The sequence below is a fragment of the Chamaea fasciata genome, unplaced genomic scaffold (assembly GCF_029207755.1).
Source record: "Chamaea fasciata isolate MVZ Bird 193981 ecotype frontalis unplaced genomic scaffold, bChaFas1.0.hap1 SCAF_17, whole genome shotgun sequence".
NCBI classification, from domain to species: Eukaryota; Metazoa; Chordata; class Aves; order Passeriformes; family Sylviidae; genus Chamaea; species Chamaea fasciata.
Window position 1 is genome coordinate 14,083,956 of NW_027094102.1, and position 24,524 is coordinate 14,108,479.

General features: G+C 50.5%; 2 protein-coding genes across 5 annotated transcripts in view; both read left to right on the forward strand.

Annotated features, from left to right (window-relative positions):
* Positions 1-513: 513 nt before the first annotated feature.
* LOC136298107 (uncharacterized) overlaps positions 514-24,524 on the forward strand; it is a 212,826-nt gene continuing 188,815 nt past the window's right edge. For all 3 annotated transcript variants that reach the window (XR_010723266.1, XM_066198575.1, XM_066198576.1), the window contains exons 1-4: positions 514-583; positions 2,229-2,419; positions 5,091-5,166; positions 6,906-7,058. Coding sequence is in view for 2 of the 3 variants with exons in the window: in XM_066198575.1 (XP_066054672.1) it covers positions 556-583; positions 2,229-2,419; positions 5,091-5,166; positions 6,906-7,058 (448 nt within the window). In the remaining variant the exon portion in view is untranslated. The remainder of the gene's footprint in view (positions 584-2,228; positions 2,420-5,090; positions 5,167-6,905; positions 7,059-24,524) is intronic.
* Positions 10,566-18,120, forward strand: LOC136298110 (uncharacterized). Of its 2 annotated transcripts, XM_066198583.1 has the most exons (3): positions 10,566-15,841; positions 15,985-16,093; positions 18,032-18,117. In XM_066198583.1, the coding sequence occupies exon 1, from the start codon at positions 10,684-10,686 to the stop codon at positions 12,163-12,165; it is 1,482 nt and encodes a 493-aa protein (XP_066054680.1). In that variant the 5' UTR covers positions 10,566-10,683; the 3' UTR covers positions 12,166-15,841; positions 15,985-16,093; positions 18,032-18,117. The 2 variants fall into 2 exon arrangements, with proteins under 2 accessions (XP_066054680.1, XP_066054681.1); XM_066198584.1 differs by lacking the exon at positions 15,985-16,093 and having other exon boundaries at positions 18,032-18,120.

The following is a 24,524-nucleotide window of genomic DNA, read 5'->3' on the forward strand; positions in this document are numbered from 1 at the left end:
CCTCTCTGGGCAATCTGTTCCAGTGGGTGGTCACTTGCCAAACGAAGAAGTTCTTCCTCGTGTTCAGGTGGAACTTCCTTCAGTTTCTGCCCGTTGCCTCTTATCCCACTGCTGGGCCCCACGGAGCAGAGCCTGGTCCATGCTCTGAGCCATCTCTACCGATACTTACACACCAACTCCCGCGCTGGCACCGGCAGCGGCAGGTGCAACGGCCGCCAGAGCGTGCTCGGGCACGGGGCCGAAGCTGCGGCAGAGGCCGCACCGGGAGGCAGGTTCTGGGGACAGGGCAGTTTCTGGGAATGGGGCAAGTTCTGGGCATGAGGCAGGGTCTGGGCACGAGGCGGGTTCTGGGGACAGCGCGGCCCCGCGCACTCCGTGCCCTGGCTGCCCGCAGAGCAGGCGGGCCCGCGGCCGGCCCGGCCCGGAGGAGGCGCCGGCCGGGCCCGGCGCCCAGGCGCAGCCCGACTCCGCCTCACGCAGGCGGCACCGCCTCTGCTTAAAGCGTGGCCGGCGCTGCCGCCGCCTCCTCCTGCCCGCTCGCTCCGCAGCTCCAGCATGTCGGACCGGCTGCCCTACAAAGTGGGTGAGTGCGAGCTCTGGGCCGGTCCCGCGGGGCTCGGCACCTCCCCCGGGCCGGGGCAAGCGCGGTGCGGGGAGCGCGGCCTCTGCGGCCGTGGCGCCGCGCTGGATGCGGCCGCGGGGGGGAGGACGGCGGGTCCTGCCCGCGGCGGAGCCGGGCCTGAGCCCCCTGTGCCCTGGGGGAGCTGCCGCGGGGGAAGGGGGCCCGGGGGCGCTGCACCGCCGGCTTCCCACTCGCGCTTGTGTCGCTCTCCTGGCCCGGCTGGCCCGTCCCTCCCCCGCCGCTCAGAGCCTTTGGCGGGAACAGGCTTAGTTCCGAAGGTGGAAGCGTTCCCCATCCTGAGACCTTTGACTCACTTGCCGTGGAGGTTTTGGCGGGTATTTTTGTAGACCTGAAACTTCACAGAGCCCCAGTCTTTATAAAGGGTTGCATGTTACCTGGAGGCTTCATTCCAAGAAAAGAACACTGGTCTGTAAGGCTCAGATTCATAAATAATTTACCCTGGAGGCTCTGAACCTAAAATGCTGCAGGTTATTTTTAAAGCAGCCCTGGTAAAGCTACCAAGCCTTTAACAGGGGTAATATCAAACCTCCTCCTCTTGATGTATTTGTTTTCGCGGTCCTTTCCTTGCGTGTTTTCAGGCAGTTTTCAGTCCCGGTGATGTACAGGCTGTCCTCCAGTCAGCTCTAGCACGTGCAATAGCTTCAGTGGCCTCAGGCTTCATTCTGTAGCAAAATGCAATTAGCCTGTCTGTATTAAACCCTGCAGTCTGACTCAGAGTCCTGGTGTTCCCCAGTGCTCTACACAGGCTGTGTTCACGAGGTAGGTGACAAAAAAGCATCTGGCTACGGTCTAAATAGAATGGTGAACTTGCGAAATCTCTCGGTCTCAAACCGGGTAAGGAGGACACTGTGTGTTGGCTGGTGCTGAAGAGTTGCTGCAGCCGGGCATTACCTGCTTGACCCTGGTGTTTTTAAGGCTGGGGTCGGACATCCATGGTGAATGCAGCGAGCCTGTCAGAGGTCTCCCTTGCTCATTTTTTACTGAACTTTTCTGCTCTAGATCCTTTTTACAAAAGTAGAAGTTGACTGGAAACTAAGGTATTTATGGTCACTTATAATAATTTTTGTGGATCTAAGGGGGAAGGACCTGCAGCTTCGCTGTGAGGAGGGGGAGCTAAGCTGGGCTCAGCTCCTGGTGCACTCTTAGGGAGCATTCTCTGTGTGGGAAGCCAGTGCCCTACAGCCAACCCCTCCCCACACGCAGGTCAATACAGTGGAAGTCGGTCCCTTTAGCTTTGGACTCTTGGAGAGTGTCTGTAAGAAATGCTTAAGACCGTGGCTTACTGAATTCATGGGCCTCAAGATGTCCGTGCGCTAGATCGCAGTTGCTTTATACTAGCTTGCAGTAGCATGCTTATTTTTAGAGGGGCTGTTAAGTTTGGTCTAAACTTGTGTAAAAGCCTGTGTACCATAGCAAAGAACCCGGGAATAACTGGAATAGGGTCTGGTTCTCCTGCAGCTCTGTCTCCCAGCTGTTGCTGGGTGTTGAGTTCAGCTGTTGCAGCCAGTGCCTACCCACAAGTGTGTGAACAGATACCAGGGTCTCAGCTATTCAAACTCTGACACCTGTCCTGCTTCTCTTGCAGCTGACATCAGCCTTGCAGACTGGGGTCGCAAGGCCATTGAGATTGCGGAGAATGAGATGCCAGGGCTGATGAAGATGAGGGAGATGTACTCTGCATCCAAGCCCCTGAAAGGCGCCCGCATCGCTGGCTGCCTCCACATGACCGTGCAGACAGCAGTTCTCATAGAGACCCTCATCGTGCTGGGGGCTGAGGTAATGAGGCTCTGAGTTTCTCCTTCAGCTCTTGGGTAATGCTCTGCCAGGTCAGTGCTCCTGCTTACGTAACACCTTACAGAATCCTGGCAAATGTCTGTACTTTTTAAATGAGGCTGCAGTCTGCAAATGGATATATTTTATCTTCTCTCCTTGAGCAAGAAGTTTGTTGCCTGCCCTCAGCACCCCTGGAGTGTGGGGTGTGTGTGTTCTCTGTGGACAAGCTGCAGCTTTGAGTGCCTGTTGTCCCCTGTGTGCAGTGCCCACGCAGCCATGCTGTTCTCAGGCTTGCAGTGCTGTGGCTGCTCATGCTGCAGCTCTAGGGACTGCCTCCAGCACAGATTAGCCTGTATTAAGAGCCCCAGTCTGCCCTGGTAAAGTCAGCAAAATCTAATGAAGTTTTCTGAGAGCTCGTGCTGGCCCTTGAGCTGTGCAGGAAAACAACAGGGATGCAGTGTGGCTCAGGGACCAAGGGCTGGGATCTCCACTGAATTTTGTGTGACTGTGGGCCAGTTACTCTCATCCATATTAAAGTCTGAGATACTCAGAAGCCATTTACTCCCTTATGTCCCATGCCTGACTTGCTGAATGAAGTCCAGACATCACAGCCGAGTGTTTGCTGTACAGGGCGTGAGGAGAACCAGGTATCTGAGCACAATCTGCATTGCTTGTGCGCTGAGCAGGGAGCTGACGGGAATTTTGATCGATTGTTAAGTGTGTATATGATCTGAAGTTCTTTCTTCCTGCAGTTTGGCTGCCCAGAGGTGCCCTGTGCGGGATCCCTCTCTGGGAGCAGCTGAGAATTGAGCAGTGTCATGCTGATTGAAAGGTGCTGGGAGAAGGAGGAGTTTCTCTGTAGCAGTGAAGGTGCCTCCTCAAAAAGAGAGGGAACTAGGAATGGACACTGCCAGGTCAGCCTGGGCAAGGCACATGCTGCTGTGCAGATGTTCCCCAGCCTGTTCAGATCTGTCCTGTGGCTGCAAATGGTGCAGTTCTGAAGGAGAGCTTCAGTGTGGAGGTACAGTCCTGGCTTTGTTCCCGCCAGTCTATGGGGAACTCCTGTCCCTCTGTAGGATTTAAAAGGAAGCAGTAGCCGTTGAAGTTTGGGAGGCTCCTTGTGGCTCCTGTTGGTTGCTGTATCCCAGTGTGGCTGGCCTAGGAGGCAGCTGTGTGCTTAGTTAGACATTGCCAAGCTGCTTAAAGCTGAGCATAACCCCAGATCAGTGTTCTGTGGGATTCATCCAAGTCATTCAGGGAGGTACCTGCAGAGACTTGGTTTCTCAAAGATGTGGTTGTACCTTTAAAGGTGTGTGCTGTTGTGTTAACTCCTTGTCCTGATGCCTGTGGATTAGTTTAGGCTTTGATTTGAGTTTGGATTCAGCCCTCGTTCATCTGTTCTGTCAGAACTTTGGTGCCAGGGAGGGAGGAATGAAACTGATAAAATCATACCCCATGTAATGAGGATGTAGCTCACTGCAGCATAGTAACTTGGGTGTCCATTTTATGGCTGGGTTAACAGAACAGAATAAATACTCTGCTTCAGAGTGTAAGTTCTGAATATGTAACAAAAAATGATCCTTTCCATAAGCAGTGATGTAAATACTAGGGTCTGAGCCTATCAGGTGTGCCAGTTATTCTAGGCTTTTTGTCACTACCACAAGTCTGTATCAAGTCTGAAGTGTAAACAATATATAGGTATTCTGTATCTTTTGAATGTCATGACACCTCCTGATGTCATCTCTGCTGGTATGGGATGAGCTTGCAAAAACCCAAGTGAGGAGGTGCGGCTTTAGGTAATGGATTCTGTTTTCCTGTGTCCCTTCCAGGTGTGTTTTCATGACCAGTGTTGGTAGCGTAGGTTGGTTCCTACTGCACCCTTTACTTTGAACTGTCACTTTTTGATCACGTGGGATGAGTATCTGAAAACGGGCTGGATGTTTTTGCCTTATTGCCCTCTCTACTCAAGCTCTGTAACTGGTGAACATGCAAATAGCTGCCAGTCAGCCCTATGGGCAGCAGCGGGTGTGTGGCTCTGGGATGCGGTGCTGTGAGCTGCAGTAGGTGTGCAGATCCTTTCCAGTGCAACTCAGCAACATGCTGTTGCTTTTCTAGGTGCCTGAGCCTAGTTATGAAATCTGAGGAAAACACTTAGCTCAGCTGGAAAAGCTTCCATGACTGGAGCACAGAGTGGGAGGTGGGTGAGCATAATCTTAGAGAATGGCTGGATTGAGTGTAATGTTTCAGCTGCATTTCTGACTCTTGTGAGTGCCAGCAGGTGTGTTACTGCATGTCCATACCTTCAGTGGACACGTGCTATAGGGCTGTTCTGAAAATCTGACCTTTATTGACCAAAACTTCCCAAACCCACCCTGCTGGGCACCTCTGAAGATCTGGAGTATGCTCTGGCTGTCTGGGAGAAGTGCTTGTGAGCAAGGAGATGGCTGAATATATGGCACAGCTAAAGCTCATTCACATTCTCTCCATGTGACATTATTTTCCCTGACTTAGTCAGGCACCCAGTTCTCACCTTATCTTTGCTGAGCTGCTGAAAAAGGCAGGAATCTGGACTAATTTCTTTCTGCTCTTGCTCTCTTTTAAACTCCTGTGTTCGATAGAGAGTCCCTGATATCTCAGAACTTTGTTCAGCAAACAAAACTTGGTTGTTTTCCAGGTACAATGGTCAAGCTGCAACATTTTCTCCACTCAGGACCATGCTGCAGCTGCTATTGCCAAAGCTGGTATCCCTGGTAAGTTTTCCATGTTCTGGTTTGGCTGAGTTGGGCTGTACTTCCTGTTCTTGCTAAATCAAACTGTGTACACATCAAGCTCTTCTGAACAAGCTTGAGGATAGAAACAGCCCATCAGAAGCAGTGGTTATTGCAAACCAGGACGTTTGATTCAAGGTTTGTTGCATCAGCCTGTGCACAGGTCTCTCAGCGAAGGCTGCTGTTGGGCTCTGTGTAAGAGCTCATTAAGATGATGGAATGGGCTGGGTGATGAAATGGAGCGGTGTGTAGGTGTTTGTAGCTGGCGGTGTTTGGGGCTTTCCAGCAAGCTCTGTGCTAAATACGGTTTGGGGAAGGTAAGGGAGCTGTCATGTGCCCTGTCACAGTGGAGGTCAATACCCAGTATATTTTTAGGCTAGAATTAGCCCAGCTGTGTTCCTGCTTAACATCCCTTGAGTGCTGGATCAGGATGCTGCTGTCTTCTTACTGTCAGGTTCCTGAGCAATTCCTCATGGATCAGTGTAAATACTTGAAGCTGTCCGCTGTGTAAGTCAGCCGAAGGAAATGCAATCCTCAGTGCTGGAAACTGCATTACCTGAAACCAGCTGTTGGCAGAGGCTAAATTTGGGTTCTGGCAGTCTGCTTGGGGAGGGGTGTCTCATTATAATGATATATTGCCACAAGTCTTTCCCTAGCTGTGGCACATTCTAGTGCAACAGAGCGATTCCTTCATCAGCTACTTCGGCACCACCACCTTCAGGCATTGCCTCTGGAGAGGGTTGTCCAAGGGCCATGTGGGATTTTTAGACATTGGGTTGACTTCCTCACTGCTTTCAACACCCAAAACTCAACTAAAGAGCCATTTACTGGTTGAGTGTTTGTCAAAAGTGTTTGATCTTTGCCCTTTGTGTCCTTATTTTTGGAACTTGCTCTTTTTGTTAATATTGCACTTCACATACTGAATTTGAGACCCTGGAGGAATGCTGGTCCCTTGGCTTCAATATGAGATCCTGACACACATTACTTCAGAATAGGTAATTGTGTGATTGGCTCAAGGTCAGTTTCTGTGTAAACAGAGAAAACATGACAATTTATCCAAATGTTGGAGTGTGTGAATAATGTGCCCAGTACGTGTTTTGAGTGCCAGAATACTTCTGAGGGTTGCGTATAGCATGAGGACAGTACAGATGTCTGGAAAGACGCAAATCCTACTGGATGCAACATGCCAGTGGTGGCAGCCTGTTGCTGAGGCTATACTGACATAGAAATACAGCCTAATTAGAGCAGATAAGGCACCTCAGCTTGGATTTTAGTGCTGGGCTAGAGACTAGAATTTAAACTCGGAGTTGCTGAAGAGTTTATATTCTGCTGCTTAGCTCATGCTAAAGTCTGGTCCCTCTTTTCTGCTGTGCTAGAAAATGCTGTAGTTGTGTTTTCATTTATCTGTATCAATTTGTCCAGTGGCTATTTCTAATGACTGGGGTGCTGTGGATGTGAGTCTCCTTTGCTTTATCTTCTCCTTTTTAACATGGAAGAAGGATAAGGAGAGTAATGAAGTCTCAAAATTTTGGCCATGTTTGTGGCCTGGAACAGTGATTATTCGGAGGTCTGTTTTTCAGTGCAAATGTCTTTGCTGGCCTGCAGGTACAGATAATCATCTGCCTGTCAGCTGCTACCGGGAGCTGATGAAATCTTCCTTTGGCTGCTTCACTACATGCTGAGTAAGATCTGGTTAATGGTTTGTGTTTGTTCCCATGCAGTGTTTGCCTGGAAGGGGGAGACAGACGAGGAATACTTGTGGTGCATTGAGCAGACCCTGTACTTCAAGGATGGGCAGCCCCTCAACATGATTCTGGATGATGGTGGAGATCTTACCAACCTAGTTCATACCAAATACCCACAGCTGCTGAAAGGTGACTTGTGTTTTGTTTTGGCAGGCACAGTTCTGCCTGGGAAGCTCTTTGGGGAGAGATGTTTCTGCAAGAATTCGCTGCTGGTGTAAAAAGGGGTGGAGGAAGAGGGACAGGCATGTGCGAACAGGCTGTGAAAGTTCCTTGCAGGTCAAGACCAGAATCTTCTACCTGCAGGAGCTGTTTCCACCTCTGCTCTGTAGCACATAAGCTGCAATGACCTGTCCTGGCCATACTTCAGTGTGTCCCCTTACCTGAGAATGACCAGTAGTTCTGCTGTCGTGCCAAAAGCGTCCTGGAAGAGGGGTGTGTTCTAGATATGCTCAATGTCTGTTTGCAATTAATAATTTTGGGTTAAAGCATTTCTTACCCATCATCTTAGTGCAGTTCTGAATGAAGTCATGACTACCTGTAGCCTTCTGTGGAGAAGGAATAGTTTTCCACCTTAACCACTCATTCAGTTTGTCAGTGAAGATGCTGATGGAGCCAGGGTTGGGACTCTTGCTTTGATTTGCCTTCAGTGCAAGTTAGCAAAACTGATCAGCGTAGTGTTGCTAGCATGTGTTAATGTAAAAGATTTATACGAAGGGAGTTTGACATGACCAGGCTGACCTGTGCCTGGTGAGTATGACAGACTCTCCTTAGCCCTGCCAGTGTCCATCAGCTGTGCTGCAGCAATATGTGTGCCCAGGGTTGTTAAAGGGCACGTTTAAGCCCTTGTTAAAGGGCCAGGGTTGTTTGGTCTGGGATGTGAAGGAAATTGGGTGGTGATACAGTGGGGTGTGTTGGTGCTTTCGTAGAGGGGAGGTTGCTGTAGAAACCTGCTGGATCAGCTCTCCTCTGACTCGTGCTCTGCTTTAGTAGGAAGATAGGAGGAAAAAATCTGAAGGTGGCAGGCTGTGAATAGGGCTGTGTGAGGGGAGTCTGGGGCTCTGCTCCTCATCTGTGTGCTGCTGCCGGTAGGGGCACCAGGAAGAGGGGAACTTTCTCTCTGACAAGCCTCACTTTGTCCTTCATCCTTAGCCTGATGTCACTCATAATCCAACACTCAACATCTGTGTTATTTAAACCGTCATGAAAGATTTTCATTGATCTTTGCTTAGCCTCTCTTCTGTCAAAGGTTTTGTGGTTCCTGGGTTACCTCTGTGTGATACTGATGACCTCTTGCTTTTCCCATGTTTGATGCCAAGGAATACCACAATTGATCATTCCTCTCTGTCTTCCTTGTGTTTTCAGAGGCCGAAGAAAGTATTTTCCATGTTCATGCTCTGTTTTGCTGGGTTGTTTCCCTGCCATGCACACCTTGGTTGGTGTCCTTGTTCGCAGGGTCTTTGAGCTGAGCTCCTTTCACACTTTCAGCCCTCCTGTTGTACTTGTTTCTCCTCTCCAGCCCCTTTCACCCTCGTGCTTGTCTTTTGATGCTGGTGTGGGAGGGACTGGCATAATACAATGCAGTAGGACAATGGCTCTTGGACTGTCTCATGTCTTGGCATCCATCTGTAGCCTGTCTCTGATAAAAAACATCCCTGTCTGGGTTTGCTTCCTAAATTTTTAGAAATAACTCTTCCTCTGGGGTTTTAAAGAGTCTAGGGAGGATGCAATACCTGTCAGTTTTTCCCTTCCCAAAATGTGTGGCTATATGCACTGGCTGTAGTTGTAAAGCTCCTTGCAGCAGTTCAGTAAATTAAGACTGAGCTCTGTAGAGGATGGCAAACTTGATCTGTTTGAACTTCCAGTCCGTTGCTCTTTGGAAACAGCAAAACTTCCAGAATGGGACTCACAGAGTAGAGTCTTGATCTCCATAATCTGAGATCTGTGCTTAGCTCTTTGCTGCAAAGTCTGCTTAAATGATGCAGTGTAGCATCCAATTTTGGTATCTCACAGCTAACAGAGGCTCTGTTATATTTTTTTTTACATATATATATATATACATATATATATATATAGATATAGATATAGATATAGATATATATAGATATATATAGATATATATCCTATATCCTATATCCTAAGGGCTTGTGGGAATATCTGACCTCTGTGGAGGTGGAACAAGAGTGACATTGTCAGAGCATGCACAATGTGTAGATTGTGAGCACAGGAGACATTTTGGCATTAGGCAGCTGAAAATGCCATTTAACATTTTAAGGCTGGATAAGTTTTCTGGGCTAATTTCAGAGGGGATTGTCTTCCATGCTTCAGCTGCTTCTAATTTCAATAGTTCAGTCCTAGTGTGCAGCTAATAGTTGAAAGTAGTATTCCTTCAACTAGGAGATGTGTTAAATGTGTGTGGAACTGCTCAGGAAGCTTCCCCTCTTTCGAAGTGTGCCTGCAGTTAGAGGGCAGAATGGCCTTTGTGCTATTGGCTTATTCCATTAAGCCAAATGCCCTTAATATCAAGATAAATAAAGGAAGAAAGGGGGAAAAAGAGAACTGACCAAAGGGGAAAGTCATCTGTGCAAAAGAGATCTCTGGCATCTATGCAAAAGACCTGTGTGGGGAAGGTTGGCTAGTTTGTGATTCATTGACAGACTTGCGTATTGCTCGGGTGGAAATAAAGGGCAAAGCAGGTCTGAGTATTTAGCAAGGCTGTGTCGGTTTAATTCAAACTCTTCCTTGCTGCAGGCCCTTCTCTGCTCTCCAGTCACTCGGGCATTGACCATGAGTGGTGTGGGCAGCACTTGGGGCAGCTGCAGAGAGGTTTAGACCAGCTGTAAATGGCACCTGGGGCAGTGCTGGGGTGCTGTTGAAACCAGGTGAGGCAGTGCTCCCTGCCTCCTCCACTCTGGCTTATCTTCTGTTAATGGGCCATCAGCACCTTTGCTACACAGCTCACAGATAACCCCCTCCTGGACTACCTCCTGTTAATGGGCCCATCAGGCCTTATCACATGACTCACCATCCCATTGTGGGATGCTCCGCCCAGAGGGAGAAACTAAGCATTCCAGCCTGGATATAAGCTGAGACTCTGAACACCAGAGGGGCGCTTACCCACTGGATTCCCAGAGGACCCGAGCTACCAGACTTTTCTACAGGATCACTGCTTCAGGAAGACCACCTCATCTGGACTGCTTCCATCACTACGCTCAGGTTGTATTCTGACTCTGTCAGTGGTCTTTTGTATTATTGCATTGATTTTATTTTACTTTCTTTCCTTTTTCTTTTTTTTTTTCCTATTAAATTGTATCTCTGACTTGGAGCCTCTCATTTGTTTTGCCTTGAAACTACTACATTTTTGGCGCCCAACGTGGGGCACAAGGCACTGAAAAAAGTCAGAATTACAATTTTGTATTGAAGAAGACACCTGTTCGCTATGATGCTCAACATGCTTACATGTGTCTTATATCTATCTCTCTATATTTTTCCACAACTGGGGTACTATCTGCCAGTCTTAATGCTCCTGCGTAGACCAGGGTATGGTACTAAAATTGCTTTAGTAGTCTATTATGTCCATTGCTTGATAAACTCTGAGGCAATGAACATTATTCAGAATATACACCCAGTTTTGTTTTCTTGTTCTGGTCTAGGATGCTACATCTGGGGCCTCAACAATCTCACCCAGCCCCTGTGGGGAGGGGTGAAGAATGATTTTTTCCAGCTTTTCAGGCATGACACAGCAGTTTTTGAAAATATGGAATACCCTCTGGATGCCAAAGACAGCATGATGTTGTTGTTAGTCCTGCTTTGTCTTCTCTGCACGGCCCGCACCATGCTTAGAATCAAAACACTACATGGTGTGATACAGCGTGTTCTGAAGGAAGAGGAAGAGGAAAAAAGAAGCAGAGCAACGATATCAGTGTCTACACAGAGTGTCACAGAAGTGAAAGGAACCAAAGGCAAAGCAACAGTGTCCTCATCTACACAGACCGTCACAGAGGAGAAAGAAGCCAAAAGTGAGGCAACAGTGTCCACATCTACGCAGACTGTCACAGAGGAGAAAGGGACTAAGGGTGCCATCAGCATCTCCACACAAACCATCACCGAACCGGAACAGCCTAAACCAGTAGCAGTTGCCCCCGTTCAGAAGAAGAAATCAAAGACCAAATCAGTCCGCATAGTGACTGATGAGGGTGCAGCAGGACCTTCACAATCAGCAGAAGAGACAGAGCCAGAAATCATCACTCGCTCTCTATCTCTGGGTGAGCTGCGTGACCTGCGAAGGGAATTCACCCGCCAGACCAACGAGTCCATCCTGACCTGGCTGCTCCGCATCTGGGACGCTGCAGCCAATGACACCATTCTGGATGGAAGTAAGGCCAGGCAACTGGGATCGTTGTCCCGGGATGTGGTCATTGACCAGGAGATTGAGAAAAGCCAAGAACCTCTCAGCCTCTGGCAGCGACTGCTAACAAGTGTGAAAAATAGATACCTTTGTAAAGAAGACCTCCAAGTGCACCAAGGAAAATGGAACACAATAGAACAAGGTATCCGATGCCTGAGAGAATTGGCTGTGTTGGAAATCATTTTTTCAGAAAATGAGAGATTTCCTAAAAACCCAGATGGTGTCCAGTGCACATCACGGATGTGGTTAAAATTTGCACGACTTGGACCCGAGATGTACTCACGTTACCTGGCAACACTGCAATGGAGGGAAGGTGAGGACAGGGTAGGTGTCTTGGCTAATAAACTAAGAATTTACGAAGACACTGTCACTGCCCCAGTTCGTACCCATGTCTCATCTGTGGAAACAAGACTGGCTGAGCAAGTCCAGAACTTGATTGAAGAAGGCCATCAGAAACTGAAAAAAGAACTTAAGGAAAAAATTTACCATATCCAGCCAGAGCCAATGAGAGTCTCTGCCATTAGGAGCAGGCGCTCCCCAGCCAGGGAGAAAAGATACACACCCCGAGGTAACCTCTGGTCTTTTCTTCGGGAGCATGGAGAAGACATGAGGAAGTGGGATGGAAAACCCACCTCCTCCTTAGCAGCCCGGGTACGTGAACTGAAAAGAGAAACACCTACCACAAAGAGCCCATCTAGAATCAATGTTGCTCCGGTCTCTCGTGCACAAAACTCCAGACGGTACAGGAATGATGATATGACTGATCCTCTTGAAAGAACCTCAGAAACATATTTACAAGAAAAGAGCAATGTATGCCATGACCAAGAATAGGAGGGCCCTGCCTCTAGCCAGGTAGAGGAAAGGGACAATCGGATCTACTGGACTGTGTGGATCCGATGGCCTGGAACATCTGACCCACAAAGATATACAGCTCTGGTTGATACCGGTGCTCAGTGTACTCTGATGCCATCAAGGTACGTGGGAGCAGAACCCATTTCCATTTCTGGGGTGACAGGAGGATCCCAGGAGCTAACTGTACTGGAAGCTGAAGTAAGTCTAACTGAGAAAGAATGGCAGAAACACCCCATTGTGACTGGTCCAGAGGCCCCATGCATTTTAAGCATAGACTATCTCAGAAATGGGTATTTCAAAGACCCAAAAAGATACCGCTGAGTTTTTGGCATAGCTGCTCTAGAGACAGAAAGCATCAGACAACTGAGTACCTTGCCTGGACTCTCAGACGACCCCTCTGCTGTGAGACTACTGAAAGTTGAAGAACAACAGGTGCCGATCGCCCGAGCAACAGTGCACCGTCGGCAATATCGCACTGACAGAGACTCTGTGGTCCCCATCCATAAGATGATTCGTGAGCTGGAAAGCCAAGAGGTGGTAAGCAAAGCTCATTCACCCTTTAATAGCCCTATATGGCCCGTGCGTAAGTCCAGTGAAGAATAGAGACTGACAGTGAATTACCGTGGCCTGAATGAAGTCACACCACCACTAAGCGCTGCCGTACCAGACATGTTGGAGCTTCAGTATGAGCTGGAATCCAAGGCAGCAAAATGGTATGCGACCATTGATATTGCAAATGCCTTTTTCTCCATTCCTCTGGCAGCAGAATGCAGGCCTCAGTTTGCCTTCACCTGGAGGGGCGTGCAGTACACCTGGAACCGACTGCCCCAGGGGTGGAAGCACAGTCCCACCATTTGCCATGGACTGATCCAGGCTGCACTGGAAAAAGGTGAGGCTCCAGAACACCTGCAATACATTGACGACATTATCGTGTGGGGAAACACCGCAACAGAAGTCTTTGAAAAAGGAAAGAAGATCATTCAGATTCTCCTGAAGGCCGGCTTCGCCATCAAGAGGAGCAAAGTCAAGAGACCTGCTCGAAAGATCCAGTTCCTGGGAGTGAAGTAGCAAGATGGACAGCGTCAGATTCCCACTGAAGTTATCAATTAGATCACTGCAATGTCTCCACCGACCAACAAGAAAGAAACACAAGCTTTCCTAAGTGCCATAAGTTTCTAGAAGATGCACATTCCCGAGTATAGCCAAATTGTGAGCCCTCTCTACCTGGTCACCCGCAAGAAGAACGATTTCCACTGGGGCCCAGAACAGCAGCAAGCTTTCGCCCAGATCAAGCAGGAAATCGCTCATGCGGTAGCCCTTGGCCCAGTCAGGACGAGATCAGAAGTGAAGAATGTGCTTTACTCTGCAGCCGGGAGCCATGGTCTGTCATGAAGCCTTTGGCAGAAGGTACCAGGTGAAACTCGAGGACGACCACTGAGATTCTGGAGCCGAAGCTACAGAAAATCCGAAGTCAACTACACTCCCACAGAAAAGAAAATCTTAGCCGCCTATGAAAGAGTCCAAGCTGCCTCAGAGGTAATTGGTACTGAAGCACAGCTGCTTCTGGCACCTCGACTACCGGTGCTGGGGTGGATGTTCAAAAGAAAGGTTCCTACCACACATCATGCCACCGACACCACGTGAAGCAAATAGATCGCCCTGATCACGCAGCGCGCCCGTATTAGAAACCTGAATCGCCCTGGGATTCTGGAAATTATAACAAACTGGCCTGAAGGTGAGACCTTTAGATTATCCTCTGAAGAAGAGGAGGAGCAAGTGACACGGGCCGAAGAAGCCCCACCATATAACGAGCTACCAAAGAGTAAAAGACGATATGCCCTTTTCACCGACGGTTCCTGCCAAATTGTAGGTGCTAACCAGAAATGGAAAGCTGCTGTATAGAACCCCACACGACAAGTTGCACAAGCTACCGAAAGAGAAGGTGGATCAAGTCAAGTCGCAGAGCTTAAAGCTGTCCAGCTGGCTTTAGATATTGCTGAACGAGAAAAGTGGCCAAGGCTCTATCTCTACACTGACTCATAGATGGTAGCTAATGCTCTGTGAAGATGGCTGGACCGCTAGAGAAAGGCCAACTGGCAGCGCAGAGGGAAACCCATCTGGGCTGCTGAGATTTGGCAGGACATCGCCACCCGAGTAGAAAGGCTAACCGTGAAAGTTCGACACGTAGATGCGCACGTACCCAAAAGTCAAGCTAATAAAAAACATCATAACAACGAGCAGGTAGATCGAGCTGCCAAAGTGAAAGTATCTCAAGTTAATCTAGACTGGCAGCACAAAAGAAAATTGTTCCTAGCTCCTTGAGCTCATGATGCCTCTGGTCATCAAAAGAGAGATGCAACATATCGATAAGCTCGTGACCGAGAAGTAGACATTACTATGGACAGCATCTCCCAGGCTATCCATGACTGCGAGACCTGTGCTGCGATCAAACAGGCCAAGCGAATGAAGCCTCTATGGTATGGCGGACGATAGTCAAAGTATAGGTATGGAGAAGCCTGGCAAATTGACTACATCACCCTTCCCCAAACCCGCCAAGGCAAGCGCTACGTGCTCACCATGGTGGAAGCAACCACTAGATAGCTGGAGACCTACCCTGTGCCTCATGCTACTGCCCGAAACACCATCTTGAGCCTGAAAAAACAGGTCCTGTAGAGACATGGCACCCCTGAGAGAATTGAGTCAAACAACGAGACTCATTTCAAGAATGGCCTCATAAGCACTTGGGCCAGAGAACACAAAATCAAATGAATATACCATATCCCATACCATGCACCAGCTGCCGAGAAAGTAGAACGCTGCAATGAACTGCTTAAAACTACCCTTAAAGCACTTAGTAAAAGGACCTTCAAAAATTGAGAACAAAACTTAGCGAAAGCCACCTGGATGGTCAATACCCGAAGGTCCATCAATCGAGCTAGTCCTGCCCAGTCTGAATCCTTGCATACAGTGAATAGAGATAGGGTCCCTGTGGTACACATGAAAGGTATGTTAAGAAAGACTGTTTAGATTAATCCCACCTCGGGCAAGGGCAAACCCATCCGTGGGGTTGTCTTTGCACAAAAACCTGGTTATACTTGGTGAGTGATGCAAAAAGATGGGGACACCCACTGTGTACCACAAGGAGACCTTATTTTAAGTGAGAACTGTGTGTAAGATTTCATTATATATATATGTGTGTGTGTGTGTAGTTTAAGGAAGGTATTGATTTAGAATGATGTAGATAGTAATAGAATAAGGGGTGGATAATGTCCTGGGTTGAAGTATATTCTATCACCATCTTCAAGAACTGTTGAAACCAGGTGAGGCAGTGCTCCCTGCCTCCTCCACTCTGGCTTATCTTCTGTTAATGGGCCCATCAGCACCTTTGCTACACAGCTCACAGATAACCCCCTCCTGGACTACCTCCTGTTAATGGGCCCATCAGGCCTTATCACATGACTCACCATCCCATTGTGGGATGCTCCGCCCAGGGGGAGGAACCAAGCATTCCAGCCTGGATATAAGCTGAGACTCTGAACACCAGAGGGGCGCTTACCCACTGGATTCCCAGAGGACCCGAGCTACCAGACTTTTCTACAGGATCACTGCTTCAGGAAGACCACCTCATCTGGACTGCTTCCATCACTACGCTCAGGTTGTATTCTGACTCTGTCAGTGGTCTTTTGTATTATTGCATTGATTTTATTTTACTTTCTTTCCTTTTTCTTTTTTTTTTTCCTATTAAATTGTATCTCTGACTTGGAGCCTCTCATTTGTTTTGCCTTGAAACTACTACAGGTGCCTTCAGGGAGGGGAAGCTGTTGGCATATGGGATGTGAGGTCTGCTTAGTGCCATGGAAAGACAATCTGCTAAGCTCAGAACTCCCATCTGGAGAGCCTTTGAAGGGTGAGGGGCGTGTCTCCTATTTGCCAGATGCACAGGAAGAGAGAGGGCAGGTCTGAACTGGAGGTGCCTGCCATGACCTCCAAAAGCTTTCCTTCAGGGGGATGACTGTCCATTGTCCAGGCAGTTGCTCTGGAAACTGATGGTTTTGGGAGACTTTTCAGATCCTCCATTTCACTGTGCACAAGGCTGCACTGTGAACTTTAAACTCTCCTCTCTTCTCCAAGCAAGCCCTAAATATGCCAAAGCCCGAATGCGTTCCCTCTGCAGGTGACGGTCAGGGAAGTGGGGCTATCGAGGGCTCTGTGGTGAGATAGAAATGGTGCGGATCAGTCAGCTTAATCATAGAATCACAGAATGGTTTGGGTTGGGAAGGACCTTACAAGGCCATCTAGTCTAACCTGCCTGCAATGGGCAGGACAGCTTCAACTCAGGCTGCTCAGAGCCCTTTGAACGTTCCCAGGGATGGGGCATGCAGCACTTCTCAGGGCATCCTATGCCATCTACATTGTAAAGAAAAGCTGCCTTAGACCTAGTCTGGATCACTCTCTTTCAGTTTAAAACCATTCCCCCTTGTCCTGTTGCAACAGGCCATGCTAAACAGTGTGTCCACGTCTTTTAAGCTCACTTCAGATATTAAAAAGCTGCAGTGACCTCTCTCTGGAGCCTTCTCCTCTCCAATTAATCAGCCTTTTCCCTTCTAGTGCAGTTGGTCTTGTTTCCTTCATGTGCTACGGCGTGGTCTGGGCAGCAATGGGAGGGTCTCATGGCTCAGTCTCAGGCTCTGCTGGGGAATTTGTCCAGGTTCTTGTGTGAAAACCATGCAGAATTGCATTCAGCGTTCCCTGCCTGGGCTTGGACGAGCTCCCAGCTGGATTTTTTGAGGAGTGAGGATGGACTGGGACCAGACGTGGCATCTGTGAGTGAGCAGTGCCCTGGAGCCAGGCAGACCAGTTGTGTTATGGGGAGCATCACCGGCTGGTCAGGGGAGGGGATTGTCTTGCCTGCTCTGGGCTTGGGCAGCCTCACCTTGACTGTTGTGTTGTTTTGGTCACTGCAATATAAGAAAAATATGAAACTATTAGAGAGTGTCCAAAGGAGGGACACAAGGATGGTGAAGGATCTTGAGGGGAAGCCAGAGGTGTGGCTGAGGGCATTTGGTCTGTTCAGCTGAAGGAGCCTGAGGGGAGAGCTCATTGCAGTTACAACTTCCTTGTGAGGGAAGGAGAAGGGGAAGACTCTGATTTCTTCTCTGTGGCCAGGAACAGGACCCAGGGAACGGCTGGAGCTGTGTCAGGGGCCTTTAGGCTGGATATCAGGGAAAGATTCTTCCCCAGAGGGTGCTGGGCCTTACCCAGGCTCCCCAGGGAACGGTCCCGGCCCCGAGGCTGCCGGAGCTCCAGGAGCCTTTGGACAGCGCTGCCAGGGATGCCCAGGGTGGGGTTGTTGGGGTGTCTGTGCAGGGCCAGGGGCTGGGTGGTCCCGTGGGTCCCTCCCGGCTCCGGCCGCTCTGTGGGTCCGCGCGGGCTGGGCTGAGGGGCACCCCGGGCTGCCAGCAGAGGGCGCTGCGGCGCCGCGGAGCGCGGCCGGGCCGGCGCTGAGGCCGATCCCCTTTTCCCCCCGGGCCTCGATCTTGTCCGGCCCGGGCACACCGGCCCCGAGGGGCTGCGGCAAAGCCCTCGCCTGCCTTCCCCGGGATCCGGGCTGCTGCAGCCTGCTGGGGAGCCTGGTGGGCACGGCACCGGCCGGTGCAGAGGCGTGTGGCTCTGAAGCGCATCCTCTGCTGTTCCTGCAGTTGTTTGAGGGTTTTCGTCTCTTCCTTGCTCTCGCCGAGGGGTTTTTTTAACTTAAGCCTCTGAAGAATGCTCCCAGCTCCTGGATGAGCTGGTTTGCGCAGCTCATTGACTCCAACTAAGGTGAATCCTTTTACTTTCCCCACAGGAATTAGAGGTATTTCAGAAGAGACAACCACTGGCGTTCACAACCTGTACAAGATGAAGGCCAATGGGACCCTGAAAGTGCCAGCTATCAATGTGAATGACTCTGTCACCAAGGTAATACAGACAAAGCCCTTCTTCAGGCTTCAAGCGCCGCCGGAGCCACTCCCGATACCTGCAGGAGGAGGCTAACGACGTCTTCAGGAATCCGGATTCAAAAATCAAAACAACTTATCAACAACCGCACTTAAGCGCAGGGTCCCGGCCTTTTCGGGCGCGACAAGAAGTCGCAGGGGAAACCCCGAAATAATGAAAGGAGTCGGCAGAGCAAACGCAGGTCCAACCAATATGATTACTACTACGTTTCTCCTTTATTCTATGTAAGATGGCAGGTTTTATACACTCTATATTGTTTACACTTCTAGATACATTCTCATTGGTACATGGCACAGGAAAGAATGCAAACACCTATTGTTTTATAAATTATTTAAGGTAGCTACTATGTCCACAGCAATTACTATACTTGTTAACTACTATGAAAGCCTTTGCCCCTTGCAACACCTTAAGGGAATTTATTAACTGCGACACACACCTGGCACTAATTTCTATCTGCGCCACAACCTCACAGGCCTCAGTGCCACGGCCTAGAGGCACAGGATATTGCTCAGTCTGCATGATTCAAGTACAACTCATCTCCTACAAATAAACGCTTTATTTGTCTACACATATATCCTTCGTGCCATGGAACACAGTTATATAAAGGTTCAATTACACCTATACTATCCTTTAAACACAAACTACTGACTAAGTCTATGGCTGCATCCAGCGGCGTCCGGGCTCTTCTCTGAGAAGTCGAGGAAGCAAGGAGGTCCTTTCTGCACCTTGTGACTCAACAGGAGCGTCCTGCCTGCTCCCTGCACAGCTCTCCAGGTGGTCCTGCTGGTCCCGGGCCAGCTGTGACTGCAGCAGGGACACCTGGAAGAGGCAAAGGCCCGGCTCAGACAAGCCCACGCTGGCAGGAGCATCCGCAGCCCCACGGAACCGGCTGTCGGGGCAGACACAGCCTCCAAGTCCAGCCCTCACCAACACTCTGCCCTTGGGGAAGGGGAAAGGAACAGGCTCCCAGACTGCCCCTCAACAGAGCTCAGAGGATCAACAGCTCCACTTCATGGCTGGCAAACCCTTCCCACGTACATCCCTCAGCCACCACAGGTCTATTAGAGAGAGTTCCGACAGCATTTAGGAACCCAGCTCTGATTTCCAAAGCACAAACCTGGGCCACTGACCCCTTTCTCCACAGGCTGTGCCTCAGCACAAGGGCTACTGCTCCTCTGAGCTACTGAAGGACTCTTCCTGAGACGCCGATATAGTCTGCCGGTCAGACTGGGAGACAGGCAACATAAAGTGTCTGGGGGGAACACTCTCCTAAAAGTTCTGATTCTTCTCCCTTCAGGTTCCACCAGCATGTTGGATGGGAGAAAGGGTCACAGAAACCTGTCAGCAAGCGTGGAGCAAAAGGATCTGTGGCCATCAAGGCATGGAGATCTCTGCTCTGAGACTCTGAATTGCACCAGACAACACTGGGGGCAAAAAGCTCTCTCTGGGGGCTGTGCAAGAGAGGTCAGTGAGTGTCTGGGGACACGGGGCCAGAGAGGCAGCAGAGTGAAGGTGCCTTTGTTAAAGCCATGGGCTGCCACAAGAGAGAGAACAAACAGAAGGGTGTGCCCAGAGCAGGCACAGGGAGAGGCAAGGAAACAAGCAGAGATCTCCAAAGCACTGCCTGGGCTAACATGTTGTGTTCCAGAGCAGCCCCGAGGCTCTGCACAGGCAGCGCACTTTACCTGCTCGCCAGTTCTCCGGGGCTCAGTAGTTGATTCAGGCTTCTTTGTCTTGACCTTCTGGAGACTCACACGCAGCTGGGACACTGCAGCCCGCAGCACTTGCACAGAGTCCTTCAAGCACCGTTCTCTTGCTCGGGACTCCTCCAGCTGCTGCAGCAGCTGCTTCTCTTGAGCTGCCTGGGTAGCCTCCATCTGCTGCACTGTGTCCTGCAGTATGTGGATCTGGAAGATGGATGCACAGCGCCTCAGGGACAGGGCTGCTTCTGGGGCTCAGAGTGGGCAGTAGGGAGAGCAAGAATGGAGAAATGACGTCAAGCAAAAAACACGCCGGAAATAGAAAGCCCAGAAGCAAGGATTGTAATGGAGACAAATGTGGAGAAAACAGGGAGAGGGAGGCAAGGGCCATCCTTGAGGCTGCAGCTCTGAACACCGGCTGAACTGACTGTGCTGGAAGTGCCCTCCCCAGCCTGCCACAGCCACGTCTGTGTCCCCACATTGCTCAGGGCCTGGCACAGGCACCAACTCTGCCTGGGACAACACTGCTAACAGAGGGACAAAGAAGCTCCAAAGGAGTCCGCTGCAGCCCCTCCTCCCACATTTCCTGCTGGGAGCCGGCAGAGAATGGGTGAAAACAGTGGCAACACAAGGCACCACATGCAGACTTGGCCTCAGGGTTCAGCAGCAGCACAAGGCAGAGCACGGCAGCAGTGGATGCTGCTGGGAGGGAAAAGAGCTTGGGGCCTCCCAGCCAAAGGTGGTGGTGCGTGTCCCTGGAGAAGAGGATGCCAGTGCACTGCTTACCAGGGCGTGGAGCTCGTCCACTTCTCTTCTATATTCAGAACCGAGCTGCAGGGTCTCCTGAAGAGCAGAACGAAGCTCAGTCACCTGAGTGTTCAGTGCCAGGTTCTTTTCTTCCAGCGATCTGAGGCACGGGTTCTGTGATCTACAAGTTGCAAATATGGAGAGACATGAGTTGCTTGCTCCTGACTCCCACAGTCAGGTATTCCAGGACAACATGGCTCAAGATCCCCACACCTGAGTATGAAAAATGGGAGGCATGGAAAGTCGTCCAGAGAAGGCACATTTGTGCCATTTCAATGGCAAAGCAGGGCCCTCTGAGGGAGTGCCCAGGCCTTCCTTATGGCCTGGCACAGCACAGATAGCCCAGCCCAGCTTGACTTCAAGAGCCAAGCCTTCAGTTGCTGTTCCTGACCTATGACACTGGGTAGCTGCGCCCAAACAGGCCGGGCTGGCGAGCGAAAGCCCAGCCCCTGCTCACAGCCCTTCTCTCCTCAGCACTTCTAAGCTGCTCTGCTGGGGGACAGAACAGATTCTTGTCCTGGCTGACTCCTGACGCTGTAATGCTCTTGATAATGGACATGAAGGTACATCATCTTCCAGACACCCTGTCTTTAAGAGACTTGCAAACTACTTTGCATGATACAGTAAAATCTCATGGCCATGGCAGCACTTGTAAAAAATCAGAACACACGGATTTTTCTCTGAACAACAACTACCTGAATGAAGAGACTGCAGTTTAAACTCTTGCAAGGTCAAGGAGTAGACTTGCCAGCTTTGTTTTAGTGTTGCTGGCTAAGCAGGCAGTAGCCCAAGTGACTTGTCCACCTTTACAGAGTGCGAGGGACCATCCAAAGGGGCCTTGGCGGGTTTGGCAGGTGGCTGCCCATCAACAATCAGCAAGAATCCTCAGAGGCTGTTGAGAATTCCAAAGAGCTTTTCCTGCTGCTCTCTAAGCAGTTCTAGGACCTGCCCCACACTTCTCAAGAGTGTGCTTGGAAGCAGAAGGCCCTCAAGACATTCAGCAGCAGCCTCTGGCTTCGTGCTACTCCCAATGTCCAAAGGTAAGAGCCTGGAATGCTGAAGATGAATCTTCAGTTCCAGAGATCGGGATCATGTCAAGCTACTTTGTAAGGAATGAGGGATATTCAATGCCCAGAACCAGGAACCAAACCCAAGAGACACGTGTGGTTTCACTCAACATCTGCATGGTTTAACTACTACTCAATTCAGGGTGGGTGGCTTGCTTTGGACTTCCCACAGGAGTGTGCTCAGCGGCACAAACAGGAGCCCAAGGCTCACGAGAGCTTTGCTGGCTTTAGGTGCCAGAAAAATAATCTTCACATGGTGGCATAGTTTTGGGTTTTTTTCTTGAGACTCTTCCATATTCTGTCCATAGAGTGTAAAAACATCTGGAAAGGATCTGCTCCCTGCCTTTACCTGGTCTCTGCCAGCTGCTTGGAAAGGTCATGTCTGTGCTGCTCCACGGCTGCCAGTTGGCCCTCAAGGGCAGCCTTCTCCTGGCACAGCAGCTCCTTCTCTCTGCACACCTGGGCCAGTGTGTGCCCTTGGCCAGAGGATTCCCGGTGCAGCTGCTCCAGAGCCCTCCTTGACGACTCTTGCTGCTGGGAAACCTGGAAGCGGGACAAGGTACAGGTCGAGCCCTTCCTCAGGAGCCCTGTGCAGAGCCAGCCAGTGCCAGCTCGCAGGCAGCCAGAGGACAAGGAGCACCTGTGCTCTGGGCTCAAAGTTTCACAGCATCTGCCCTATGCTGCTCTGATACCCTGAGCTCCAAAAGCCTCTGGCACTGCTCCCTTGCAAGTGCTGTGTCAGGCCGTGCTGGCTTTCCTGGGACCAGACAGCTCCTTCCCAACAAACATCCCTACTCCTGACTCCGTGTCGTCACTCAGAATTACCACATCTCCTAGTACTGCCAAAACAATTTACTCTGAGCACCAGCAGTGCAGACGCTTTTCAGGCACTGATCCAAAGCTCTGCTGGGTTTAGTCCCTCACTCTGCTCACCTGCTCTATTCCTTTCCACACCAAATCCAAGTTCCCATGTGTTCCCGCCCCTTGTGTGGGCACAGAAGAAGCAGCTCCCCATGCCCAGCTTTTGGCCTGGAGCTGATTGGAACAGCAAACTCCAGAGCTGTGTCAATCATTCCGGGCATGCCAGGAAACAGTCTGGCGGTCAATGGTCTCTGGCTGGAGCCAGGCACACAGACAAGGCTGCCTGCTGCAGCCCAGGCTGCCTTGCCCAAGCAGGCCTGGACTGACGGGGATGTAGAGTCCCACCTCTTTATGGGAAACCTCATTGGAATAATTCAGGGATGTTGTAGTGGACTAAAGGTCAATGTCAGGGCCTACCTGGAGATGAGACTGGCCCATGCCAGTATCAGGAGCCCTTCCCTTTGGGATTGCCAAATCTTTCTTCCAAGTCCTATTGGCAATTTCACTCTTGTGCGGTGCAGCACTCAGGACTTGAGCGTCCTGTCTCCCTTTGAGTTCTTTTCCTGTCAGATTCAAGGTGGCAGCAGCCCCATGCTCCAAGTCCTCCTGCATGCCTTCCCTCTCCATTTCTGGTTGCTGGGTTATGTCATTCCAACTTTGCATGTGGGGTGCACGCATTTCATTCTTCTTTTCCAGATCTCTCACCTTCTGCTCGTACAATTCCCGTTCATGCTGCCAAAACAGGGAGAAAAAGGGTCCCTCATTCCCTCTCTCAGTTTGCTTTTCATACCACAAATGGACTCCTGCCGCAGGGGCAGGCACGAGCTGCCCCTCTCTCTCTGCCTCTCGGGATGCCGCAGACCTTTGCTGGGCCCCCCTTGATGCTGCATCTTTCCCAGCTCACTCAGCCCCTCCCAGCTTCCTTTCTGCCCTTCCCCGACTTCTTGCAGCTCCACTCCCCTGTTCCTTTGGGGAGGAGCTGCCAGAACTGCAGCCAGGATTTCAAGTCCACGCCAAGCAGGATTTAGGCAGTGCCACGAGGCTGTGCTCTCCATCAGGGAGGAAGGGAAGAGCAAACACCCCCAGCATTTCATTCCCTGGAGCTGGGCCCAACAGGACTGGATTCTCACCTCTCCTGTGTAGAGTTTCCATGGCACCATCCCCATGGCCAACTGCCCTCTTGGAGCAGCCGTGGCCAGACCAGTCTGTCATTCTCTGCTGCCACTCAGGACGAGTCCTGCCCTTGCAGGCACGTTGTATTGCACTAAGTAGTTAGTTCGTTTTGCACTGGGTGTTCCTGGTCACACCTTCCCGTGCACCTTTGCGCCCTCTTCACCTGATACCCTCTATCTCTCCCCTCCTCCTGAGTCAGCCCCCACTGGTCAACAGACTCCCCTCCCCTCCCCCTCTCCCCTAGGGCTTCAAACTCCCCGCACGGGGGATCTCACCCTCTCTTTCCTCCTAGACATTAAGGTGTGAGTTCTACATTAAACTTGTGGGACTGTTCCCACGAGCAATAAGAGCGCCTTTTGTCTTTGATCATCGCCCTAGCCCAGATTCCCCCCTGAGATCCACAGCTAGCCAGGGCCGGACCGAGGGCTGAAGGAACTAGGGCACAGGCACACGTCCTTATCTGGATCAGCATTTGGCTTTCCCCTCTTCTCTCCCCACTGGCTGCTTTCAGATGGCCAAGGCCGAACACATTTCTATTAACAGCAAACTTGCTCTTCTCACCACTCCTCCAAGGTCCAATCATAGCCAGGAAATGGCCCTTTGTAGCATCTGCCAATCTCACCTGCACATCCTTCCTTTCCTTCTCCAGGCTCTCCAACTGCCTTTGCAGAGATGTCACCTTCTGACGAAGAGCCACAGCCTCTTGCTTCAGGATACCTTGAAAAGAGGTATT